The 12,647-nt window shown below is 44.5% G+C and overlaps 1 protein-coding gene across 2 annotated transcripts in view; it reads right to left on the bottom strand.

Moving 5' to 3' along the window:
- Nucleotides 1–12,647, bottom strand: part of SLC4A10 (solute carrier family 4 member 10) — a 312,704-nt gene that overhangs the window by 49,003 nt on the left and 251,054 nt on the right. For both annotated transcript variants that reach the window (XM_075317262.1, XM_075317263.1), the window contains exons 16-18: nt 10,572–10,733; nt 9,385–9,498; nt 2,526–2,687 (exon numbers count right to left, since the gene is read on the bottom strand). In XM_075317262.1, the coding sequence (XP_075173377.1) occupies nt 2,526–2,687; nt 9,385–9,498; nt 10,572–10,733 (438 nt within the window). The remainder of the gene's footprint in view (nt 1–2,525; nt 2,688–9,384; nt 9,499–10,571; nt 10,734–12,647) is intronic.

The raw sequence follows: 12,647 nt of genomic DNA, 5'->3' as shown, positions 1-12,647 counted from the left end.
CTGCAATGGGGCCATGCCTCAAAGATCGCCGGCCACGCTGGTCAGAAGAAGACGTGGAGTACGATTGTCCATCACTATTGGTGGCCGTCTCTCCGTAAAGACGTCGCAACCTTCGTCTCAGCCTGTTCATCCTGTGCCTGGAACAAGACACCCAAGCACCTACCATATGGACGTCTTCTGCCTCTGCCCATTCCTTCCGTTCCGTAGCAACATATTGCAATGGACTGCATTACGGACTTACCCTTATCCTCCGGACACACAGTCATATGGGTTGTGGTGGACCATTTCTCAAAAATGGCTCACTTCATTCCCATGGCCGGGCTGCCCTCTGCCCAGGAACTAGCTGACTCCTTCATACAACATATATTCCGATTGCATGGCTTTCCCGCACACATTGTGTCCGACAGAGGAACTCAGTTTACCTCGCGCTTCTGGAGGGCCCTCTGCAAACATCTGGGAGTATCTCTGGACTTCTCTTCAGCCTACCATCCTCAGTCAAATGGGCAAGTGGAACGGGTCAATCAGATCCTGACCTCCTTCCTGCGCCACTACGTTAATGCCCATCACGATGACTGGTCCGCGCTTCTTCCTTGGGCTGAGTTCTCCCACAACCACCACATCAGCGAGTCCACTTCCTGCTCTCCCTTCCGAGTCGTTTATGGACTTCAGCCTTCTGTCCCATTGCCAGTATCCTCGGCTTCCGACGTCCCCGCAACAGATGCTCTGGTCCAAGACTTCTCAGCCATATGGAGCTCTGTCAAGACTTCCCTAGAGCGTGCTTCTTTGCGGATGAAGAGACATGCGGACAAACGGCGCCTGGATCCCCCGTGTTTCTCCCCTGGTGATTTGGTCTGGCTTGCATCCAAATATGTCCGATTGAAGTTGCCATCGTACAAGTTGGGTGTTCGTTACATCGGGCCATTTAAAGTCATCAGCAAGATTAATGCAGTCTCCTACAAGCTGCAGCTCCCGGCCACGATGCGGATACCCAACTCCTTCCATGTCTCCCTGCTCAAGCCTGTTGTCCTTGGTCCCTTCTCCGCTGATGCCGGTACTGCTCCTCCTCCCATCGCTGATGATGACATCAATGCGGTAAGGGATATCGTGGCCATGAAGACCGTGCGAGGTCGGTAATACTTCCTGGTGGACTGGGCGGGGTATGGTCCCGAAGATAGGTCCTGGGAGCCCCGGGAGAATGTTGGCACTCCTCTGATACGTGCCTTCCTGTCCCGGTTGCGGGGAGGGGGGCGTGGGGGAGGGGGTACTGTCACGCTTCCCGGTCCCCGGGCCCCGCTCTCCGGTCCCCGTGCCCCGCACTCCGGTCCCCGTGGCCCGCTCCCCGGTTCCCGCCGGCGTCTCCTGCTCACCACCCCGGTCCCGGTCCCATCCTCCTCGCCGGCACCCTCCTTGTGTCCTGCTCCCCGCTCCCGGCGCTCCTCTGCGACATGGGACACACAGCTGGGCGCTCCTGCTTCCTCCTCACCGCTTCCTGGACTGGCTTCTGGCACACGGGCCTCGCGCATGTGCATTAGGGCGCGCGCGGTCATTGACCCTCTCTTAAAGGGCCAGCACCCAGAAACAGGATATTGCATAGACAGGTACAGGGTATATTAGGTTTCTCTTTCCTGGTGGGCGGGGCCTGTTCTACGTGTTTAGCAAGCTAGTGTTCAGGTCCCCATATTGCTGTACCCTGTACCTTGCCCTGTATTAACCCTGTCTGTCTCGCAGAGCCTGTCCTGCCACGCCAGCCGCTCCAAACCACGTCCATCCCTGGACCCTGATGGTGACTTCGGCGGATGTTCCACCACCTCTGCAGCTCCGCCAGTCTCCAGTCCCTGGCTCCGTTCGGTGACCCGCCCCATCGCTCAGCAGGTTCCGGATTCCGCCTGACCCTACAACCCGGCCTCGGACCCTGAGCCTCGTCACCCGGACTTCCGTCCAGAACTCCGTGGGTTCAGCAACATCCACCTTTCCTGCTCCTCTACGGACTGTCTGGCTACCAATAGTGCTTCGGCTGCCGTGCATCAGGACCCTCTGGCGGGGTGACCGGCCTGGCTGCCTCCTCAGGGAAAATCGGTGTACGGTCCAGTGCTTCCACCATCCGGACGTAACAATATATTTATACCATGAAAATTTAAACAATGCCTTTAAAGGGAATCTGTTAGCAGCAGGTTTTCCAACTCGTGTATTTCACAGTGTGCCGGACAGTCGTTGGTTGGTGCGCATGTCACACTGTGTATCGGATACTCGCCAGTCCGAGCATGACACATCCTCACTGTATTCAGGTAGATCGCTAATAGTAACATGGCTTCCAGAATCCCGAAATTTGGCAAATTTCTAGGTGTGCTTGTCCCTTTAGAAGGTTGTGCCCATAATTTAATTTTCTTTGTGATTTGCAAAGTGTATTAAGTTTGTAAGAATATAGACATACAGAATTACACGACCACCGATGGTAATATATAATGTCCTAGGGGTGATCACCATAATAATTAGTGTCTCTATGACATACGTAACATTAAATTTACCTTCAACTTGTGTTCTTTTCTATTAATAATGACAGCTGTGATTTGTTGGTCCATGAAGATCAATATGGTGCAGAGAAGAGAGGGAATAACGGCTGCGACCACCGTCCACCAAGGGTTTGGTCCTAAGGGGTTAATAAGCCAGCCTCGATCATCTCTAGTGGGCTACAAAAAGAAACCATGCAAAACAACATTATTTGGAAAATATATAATTATAATATATTTTCAAGTGATGCAATGCAACTGAAGATCTGTTTCTACAAGTTCCACCGTGTGGTATGAACTCATCATTAAAGCTTAAAGGGAAGGTCCAAACCTTCGCAACATTTTTTTTTATTTCTCCACTGAAAACATTTACAAAGAAGCAACTTTGCTGAAAAAGTTTTAATTTTAAAAAATCCTATCATTTTGCGTCTACAGCTTCAATGCAAAGTTATGTATCCCCATGGTGACAGACTACAAACAAACCTTGTGTAGTCTTAAGGCCCCGTCACACGCTACGATATATCGGGCGATATGTCGTCGGGGTCACGGATCACATGACGCACATCCGGAATCGTTTGACATATAGTAGCGTGTGACAGCTACGAGCGACTGTTAACGAGCAAAAATACTCACCTTATCATTGCTCGTTGACATGTCGTTTATTTTCATAAACTCGTTCCTCCTTCTGCGCGCCGGTTGTTCATCGCTCCCGAGGCAGCACACATCGCTCCATGTGACACCTCGGGAACGACGAACTGCAGCTTACCTGCGGCCACCGGCAATGCGGAAGGAAGGAGGTGGGCGAGATGTTACGTTCCGCTCATCGCTGCCCCTCCGCATCTATTGGGCGGCCGCTGTGTGACGTCTCTGTGACGCCGAATGTCCCTCCCCCTTCAGGAAGAGGATGTTCACCGCCCACAGAGAGGTTGTTTGGGAGGTAAGTACGTGTGACGGGGGTTAACGACTTTGTGCGACACGGGCAACAAATTGCCCGTGACGCACAAACGATGGGGGCGGGTGCAATCGTTCATGCGGTCGCACAACATATTGGTGCGCGTAATGCCGGCTTTATCCTTCATTCAAATGACAAAAATATTCATATTTCTTGCTAACCCACCAAATGGCTAAAAATAAGACGTATGGCACAAAGCATGTGACTGCAGGATCTAACAACACAGGGTCGGTACAGAAACAAAAGAATACAGCAGCACTCTAAGTGCTAAGATGTACAGTATGCAAACACAGGATTTGTAGTTTGTTACTGCGGAGCTACATAGATCTGCTCATGAGCTGTAGACATAAAGGTAATGAGGTTGTTAAATAAGTCCATTTCCGAAGTTTGCATCATTTTTTAATCTAGACACTTTGGAGAAAATTCAATGGTTGGAAAGGTGAACAATACATCACCTTGAGTTGCTATAGATGCCTCTGACAGAGAGAATTTTTCTACATATGTTAGTGGTGACCTTGAGTTTAGAACGTTTCAGGCTGCCATCTCATTTTCAGACCCTTTTATATCCAGTTTATAACCTGCTCCTATGGTAGTTTCTGACTTTACTGCCATGGTTGTGTGCCTCGCAGTAACACATGTGTCCAGGGCGCTGCTGCACTCACTATCTCAACAGCTTCATTCCTGGATAGCTTTGTTTTTCTCCAACCCTTGAGGGATCTCTTCTCCATTGTGCTGACCACTGGTGGATACAGACTGAAAAGGGTCCCTGTGCGAAAACAGTATATGGGCCCTTTTTGGTCTAACAACTCATCAAAATGTACAATTCTACCTGCTTTGGGGTAGAAATGAGCTTCGTTACCTCTTGGGCCACTGTGTGTGGCTGCACAGGTTGCACCAAAGATATGTCGTCCTCCAAAGTGGAGATAGTCATCAATACAAAGGTAATGTGCAAATCTCCACCTCCTGAAAGCCTCAATTCTCTTCTCTTTGTGTATACCGATATGGCTTGTGTGATTCATATTCTACAACTGATGTCTACCTTGTTTCCACTTAAATCATATCTACACCTGAGTGAAGTTCCCCCTCTCAATACTCTTATCTGCTATATACTTTTTTTTTACCCTCATTTTTGTATATCTATAAATGAAAGAGACAGGAGCAAAGAGACTGCACAGCAAAGAGCAGAATTCTGTGAGCTCTATTCACAGTAGCAGCACAACCAACTATGTGCAGGAGTTATACAGTCGCTACATCATCAAAATTATGTTTTGTTTTTAAGAAGACTATGTAGAAAGTTGCCTACTTTTGCCTTTAGGAACCAATGAACACTAATAAACATTTCAAATTCATATTTAAAAAAACTCAAGTATAGTTTTGTGTGTGCACATATAATTAAATGAAAAAGAGAGGAGCAAAGAGACTACACAGGATAGAGTAGAATTCTGTGAGCTCTATTCATAGTAGCAGCACAACCAGCTATGTCAAGGAGTTATACAGTCTCTACATCATCAAAATTATGTTTTGTTTTTAAGAAGACTATGTAGAAAGTTGCCTAATTTTTCCTTTAGGAACCAATGAACACTTTAAAACAATAAAAATTCATATTTAAAAAAACTTAAGTATAGTTTTGTATGTGCACATATAATTATATTGCGTAACACTAAAGGCATATTTGTATGGCATTATTTTCCCTAATTGACTCTGTACTTTTCGATAGAAGCTTATATCGATTCGCTTATATAGATTCCTTACAGGGGTAATCTGGTTTTGGCATATAAAGTTATGTCATTATGAATTTCTATGCTGAAAGCATGAGGATTCTATATAGATATGCATTAATAAATGGTTATAGGGTTGTCACTGTTGAGTCTTTTCACTTGAGAAGGAAGCAAGAAGACTTTTTAATGAAACTTCGCAGATTATTCTGGAGCAGTTTCGATCATTTCTACTTAGAGATTCATATTTCCCAATGTCTCCATGACTTCAAGGCTTATTTATTGCAGTTAGAAAATGTGTTCAGCTTGATGAATAGTTCCCTGCAGGAGTTTACAAAGCAGCTTATTATAAAATCAATCTGATGCATAACTATATACGATGACAAGTGCTTTAACATATTCAGCTTCATGTCTCAGGATGGAATAATACAATCTGAAGGCAAAATTCATTTATATTCTGAACTAGATACTTCTACCGAACAGCAGCCCTGGAGTGAACCCTTTACAGTGTTAATTAGTTGGAATATTCTACAGTATATTACATTTTTATTAAAAGCAAATACAGGAACATTTGTTTATTACAGGGGTTGTTCCTTATTTTACAAAATGTAACTAACCTTTGAGTGATACAGCTTGTCGTTGGCTGTTGGGCTTACATCAATTCGCCAATTTGTAAACTAAGGGGTACTTTGCACGTTGCGACATCGCTACTGCGATATCGTCGGGGTCAAATCGAAAGTGACGCACATTCAGCGCCGGTAATGACGTCGCAACGTGTAAAGCCTAGGAGAGGAGATGAACGAGCGTGAAACAGTCAGAAATCGGTGATGTGTGTCACGTCGGTCATTTTCATAATGTCGGTGCGTCCGCAGGTACGATGTTGTTTGTCGTTCCTGCAGCTCCACACATCGCTATGTGTGAAGCCGCAGGAGCGACAAACATCTCCTTACCTGTTCCTGCCGTCCACCGGCTATGCAGAAGGGAGAAGGTGGGCGGGATGTTTACATCCCGCTCATCTCCGCCCCTCCGCTTCTATTGGCCGGCCGATTAGTGACGTGACGGTGACGCCGAACGCACCGCCTTCTTGAAGGAGGGATTCTTCGGCAGTCACAGCGACATCGCCGACCAGGTAAGTGCGTGTGAAGCTGCCGTAGCGATAATGTTCGCTACGGCAGCTATCACAAGATATCGCATGTGTGACGGGGGCGGGTGCTATCGCGCTCGGCATCGCTATCATTGGCTAGCGATGTCGCAGCGTGCAAAGTACCCCTAAGTATCTCATTTGTTCAAATAGCAGTAATACAGTACCAAAATACCTATATTCAATGTTTGTATGTTTTAGCTTTTAAAACTAGAAGTCCCAGAAATTTCGAGCTCCCCCCTGAAGTCCCGAAAGAGGGTCAAATGAACTGAATAGAACTAACTAGAAACTAAATGGCTAAACTCAATGGAAAACAACAACCTCCTGTGGTGCGACAGTAATCACCTTAATTACAGAACAAAAGATGGTGATTATAGGATGTTAGCTAAAATCCTTCAGGTCATTCGACCCGTCTCTGGGTTCCAAAGGTAGAAATGTTAAATGGCCCCTCTCTGGGACTTCTAGTGTTACTTAAGAGTGCTCCTGTATATACTTTTGTTGAATTTTCAGCATGCACCTGTTCACACCTAGTAGATATGCTGGTCAGTCTTTTTTATATTTGTATTCCATTCCTTTCTGACTGAGCCCTCCACCCTTCAGCAAGGGAATTTTCATTTTAGCTGGATCCTAGCTACCCATTGCTTGTAGGTTTTTCAACCTGATAGAGGCGTATTAGGATAACGTCCCAACAAAGAGATACACCTTGTCGTTGGCTGTTGGGCTTACATCAAATTGACAAATTTGTAAACTAAGTATCTCATTTTTTCCAATAGAAGTAATACAGTACCAAAATTCCTATATTCAATGTTTGCATATTTTAGTTTTTGAGAGTGTTGCTGTAAATCTTTTTGTAAATTTGTTGAATTTTCATTGTGCACCTGTTCACACCTAGTAGATGTGCTGGTCAGTCTTTTTTATATTTGTAGTCCATTCCTTTCTGACTGAGCACTCCGCCATTCAGCCAGGGCTTTTTCATTTTAGCTGGATCCTAGCTACCCATTGCTTGTAGGTTTTTCAACCTGGATAGAGGCGTATTAGGATAGTGTCCCGACAAAGAGAGATACGCCTTGTCATTGGCTGTTGGGCTTACATCAATTAGCCAATTTGTAAACTAAGTATCTCATTTTTTCCAATAGCAGTAATACAGTACCAACATTCCTATATTTAATGTTTGCATATTTTAGCTTTTAGCTTTTAAGAATGCTGCGGTATATACGTTTGTTGAATTTTCAGCATGCACCTGTTCACACCTAGCACATGTGCTGGTCAGTTTTTTTTATATTTGTATTTCATGCCTTCAGCCCGGGCGTTTTCATTTTAGCTGAATCCTAGATACCCATTGCTTGTAGGTTTTTCAACCTGGATAGGCGTATTGAGATAGTGTCCCGACAAAGAGAGATACGCCTTGTGGTTGGCTGTTGGGCTTACGTCAATCTGCCAATTTGTAAACTAAGTATCTCATTTTTTGCAATAGCAGTAATACAGTACCAAAATTCATATTTTCAATATTTGTATATTTTAGCTTTTAAGATTGCTGCTGTATATATTTTGTAACTTTGTTCAATTTTCAGCATCCACCTGTTCACACCTAGTGGATGTGCCGGTCAATCTATTTTATATTTGTATTCCATTCCTTTCTGACTAAGCCCTCCGCCCTTCAGCTAGATCTTTTTTATTTTATAGTTTTTAAGGTTGAAGGGAGACTCTAAGTCCATCTAGTTCAACCCGTAGCCTAACATGTTGATCCAGAGGAAGGCAAAAAAAACCCAATGTGTCAAATAAGCTCCAATGGGGAAAACAATTCCTTCCTGACTCCACATCCGGCAATCAGACTAGTTCCCTGGATCAACACCCTGTCATAAAATCTAATATATATAACTGGTAATATTACATTTTTTAAGAAAGGCATCCAGGCTCTGCTTAAATGTTAGTAGTTAATCACTCATTACAACATCATGCGGCAGAGAGCTCCATAGTCTCACTGCTCGTACAGTAAAGAATTTTAGCTGGATCCTACTTGCCCATTGTTTGTAGGTTTTTCAACCAGGATAAAGACGTATTAGGATAGTGTCCCGACAAAAAGAGATACGCCTTGTCGTTGGCTGTTGGGCTTACATCAATTAGTCAATTTGTAAACTAAGCATCTAATTTTTTACAATAGCAGTAATGCAGTACCAAAATTCCTATATTCAATACTTGCATATTTTAGCTTTTTATATTGCAGCTTTATATATATTTGTAATCTTAAGGGTATAATGCAACAGCTAAGTGGGCAATTGCCAAGACGCCTCCATCAACCTTCATCCATCCCAGATGGTCAATATGGTTGTTTAGAATATTACAATGATGTTCTTTCCTTTGCATGATTGGTCTTGGCGCTACCGATTCACAACACAAACTGATTTCTTAAGTGGTAGGACACACGGCGAGTAAAACGGTCCGAGTGGAATGCGATAAAAAAATCGCATTCCATCCAGACTCATGTTACCCCATGGGGCCATTCTCATCTGCGATTATTTTCTCAGCCCTAATCGGACTGAGACAACAGTCACAGCATGATGTGGGTGAAATACAATCCATTTTCACTTGCACCCATTCATGTCTATGGGTGAGAGTGAAACATCGCACTTTACTCAGATGACACCGGAGTGCAGTGTGATAATCGCATCAGCTGACAATGGAGGAGATGGGGAGATTAATCCCTCCCTCTCCTCCGCAGCTGTGATCCGATTGCAGAATCGGATCACAGTGGCATGACACTCAGCTTACACTCGCAGCACAGTGAGAGCTAAGGGTCACATCGAATGCCATACGCTTGTATGGCGCCAGTCTAACTGCAGTACCTGACATAGATCTATCCATATAACTGGGATTAATTGTACAGTCACACGTGATAGTTTATTTTTTTGTTGTGCTGGGTACAATAGTAGAGAGAATGCACATCCCTTCTTTTTGCTCTTTTTTGAGCGTCCCAAGAATGGGACCCAAAGGGTCAATATTATATTCTGTAAAAGTTCAAACGGGGAACATATATTTATTGATTTATTATTTATTGATGGTTTATATTACCTTGAAATCACTGGGAACCTGAAGTTTCGGAGATGGAATCCCTAGGCCGTAATCTATCAAAACCATTGCCATGATGGTAATGAACACGGCGAAGTCGCTGATAATTGACCGGACCTATATGTAAAACAAAAGGTTGGAAAATATGAACCTGCAGACTTTTGATCTACAGTACAGACCACAAGTTTGGACACACCTTCTCATCTCTAGAACAACTATTAAGAGGAGACTTTGTGCAGCAGCCTTCATGGTAAAATAGCTGCTAGGAAACCACTGCTAAGGACAGGCAACAAGCAGAAGAGTCTTGTTTGGGCTAAAGAACACAAGGAATGGACATTAGACCAGTGGAAATCTGTGCTTTGGTCTGATGAGTACAAATTTGAGATCTTTGGATCCAACCACCGTGTCTTTGTAGAAAAGGTGAACGGATGGACTCTACATGGCTGGTTCCCACCATGAAGCATGGAGGAGGAGGTGTGATGGTGTGGGGGTGCTTTGCTGGTGACACGATTGGGGATTTATTCAAAATTGAAGGCATACAGAATCAGCATGGCTACCACAGCATCTTGCAGCGGCATGCTATTCCATCCGGTTTGCGTTTAGTTGGACCATCATTTATTTTTCAACAGGACAATGACACCAAACACACCTCCAGGCTGTGTAGGGACTATCTGATTAAGAAGGAGAGTGATGGGGTGCTACGCCAGATGACCTGGTCTCCACAGTCACCAGACCTGAACCCAATGGAGATGGTTTGCTGTGAGCTGGACCGCAGAGTGAAGGCAAAAGGGCCAACAAGTGCTAAGCATCTCTGGGAACTCCTTCAAGACTATTGGAAAACCATTTCCGGTGACTACCTCTTGAAGCTCATCAAGAGAATGCCAAGAGTGTGCAAAGCAGTAATCAAAGCAAAAGGTGGCTACTTTAAAGAACCTAGAATATAAGACATATTTTCAGTTGTTTCACACTTTTTTAAGTATTTCATTCCACATGTGTTAATTCATAGTTTTGATGTCTTCAATGTGAATCTACAGTTTTTAGAGTCATGAAAATAAAGAAATCTCTTTAAATGAGAAGGTGTGGCCACACTTTTGGTCTGTATTATATATGGATCAAGTAAAATTAGCAAAATGATGACAAAAAATATTATTTGATAAACTATTGCTTTACGTGTGATGCGGGGTCTGTACCTTTGTTGGAAAATATCTGCTGGTTTTGAATTGTTTCAAGGTTGATGAAAGTGTGACAGTGGAAAAGAATAAGATGATTGACCAGAAGAGAACGTCGGGTACATAAGGGCCTTCGTGTCCACAGGCACTGCCCACAAAAACGCCTTTATATTCATGACATGCCTGTGAAAAGACAGTTCAAATTAACAATTACTTCCATGCAATTCACACATTTATTTACTGTAACCGATTATTAACACACAGATTTACATCCCCGAAAGCGGTTGATGATGCTGCACATATCGAGGCTCCTACTGAAGCTTCATTGCTGGTAGGATTTTATTTGTTATGAAGAAGCATGAAAGTATATCAAGCTTATCAGAATTCATGGCTTTTATTTTGTTTTCTTTTTCTATTCGACAATACTATGAGGGCACTGTATGACAGTATCATTTATACACAACTTATCAGTAGAGTTGAGCGAGTACCTAACTATTCACACTCGCTATACTCATAACGAGCACTGTCTAATACTCGCATATTCGTTCCGAATAGCATGTGCAATGCAAGTCAATGGGAAAAATGTGCAAAGTAACGAGTAACCCGAATGCCGCACTATTCGTACGAGTAGCAAATAGTGCGGAATCCCAGTTACTCGTTACTTTGCGAGTTTTTCCCCATTGACTTTTATTGCACACAATATTCAGAACGAATACGTGAGTATTAGGGGTACTTTGCACACTACGACATCGCAGGTGCGATGTCGGTGGGGTCAAATCGAAAGTGACGCACATCCGGCGTCGCTGTCGATATCGGAGTGTGTAAATCGTTTTTGATACGATTAACGAGCGCAAAAGCGTCGAAATCGTATCATCGGTGCAGTGTAAGGCATTTCCATAATTTCGGAAGGACCGATGTTACGATGTTGTTCCTCGTTCCTGCGGCAGCACACATTGTGTGAAGCCGCAGGAGCGAGGAACATCAGCTTACCTGCGTCCTGCTGCTCACACCGGTTATGCGGAAGGAAGGCGGTGGGCGGGATGTTTACGTCCCGCTCATCTCCGCCCCTCCACTTCTATTGGCTGCCTGCCATGTGACGTCGCTGTGACGCCGCACGACCCGCCCCCTTAGGAAGGAGGTGGGTCGCCGGCCAGAGCAACGTCGCAAGGCAGGTAAGTCCACGTGAAGCTGCCGTAGCGATAATGTTCGCTACGGCAGCTATCACAAGAGATCGCAGCTGCGACGGGGGCGGGGACTATCGTGCTCGGCATCGATGACATCGGCTTGCGATGTCGTAGTGTGCAAAGTGCCCCTTAGACAGTACTCATTATCGGTATAGCGAGTACGAATAGTTAGGTACTCGCTCAACTCATCAACTTATCAGCACTTTATATGTATTGGTTTAGAGTAGAAATAAATAAAATGTAGGAGTTTTTGGAATTCAGTTTTCAGTCGGTGAGAACAGAAGAAATACACTATGGGCATGTGATCTCCAACGATCTCCAAGGTTTGCTGGAATGTTTGTTTATTTTATAAACAGGTATGTCATTATATGGCAGTATTAATTGTACACGGTATGACACTTCCTTTTGGGTATAATGTGTTTCATTTATTTGGATGAGGCTACAGAAAGGTCAACGCATGAAAAATTTGCTGCTATGCACCCATAGACCATTGACTGTCCAAACTAACCCATGCGCCCTTCTCCCACATCTTAAATTTCTAAATTTTCTAAATTAGTTTCTAATTTTTCCATTTAACCCCATTTCTTGTCTAAATCTGTTTAAGGACGGTGTCACACTTGCGAGTGCCTCGCGTGAATCTCGCTTGAGTCTCGCGTTGCATCACTCGGCACAGACTCACACTCTCCTCACAGGATCGACTCAGTTGCATGCATCTCTATGCAACTGACCTGCTCCTATGAGGAAAGTGTGAGTCCATGCCGGGTGATGCTACGCGAGAGTCACGCGAGATTCACACAAGGCACTCGCAAGTGTGACACCGGCCTTAGTGAGCACTTCTCCTCTGCACAGATAATCCATCCACCTCACAGGTGTGGCATATCAAGTGTGTGCCTTAGGCTGGCCACAATAATAG

The sequence above is a fragment of the Anomaloglossus baeobatrachus genome, chromosome 7, assembly GCF_048569485.1.
Source record: "Anomaloglossus baeobatrachus isolate aAnoBae1 chromosome 7, aAnoBae1.hap1, whole genome shotgun sequence".
NCBI lineage: Eukaryota > Metazoa > Chordata > Amphibia > Anura > Aromobatidae > Anomaloglossus > Anomaloglossus baeobatrachus.
Note: the sequence above shows the minus strand (reverse complement) of the source record. Positions and strands in the feature narration are given on the sequence as shown.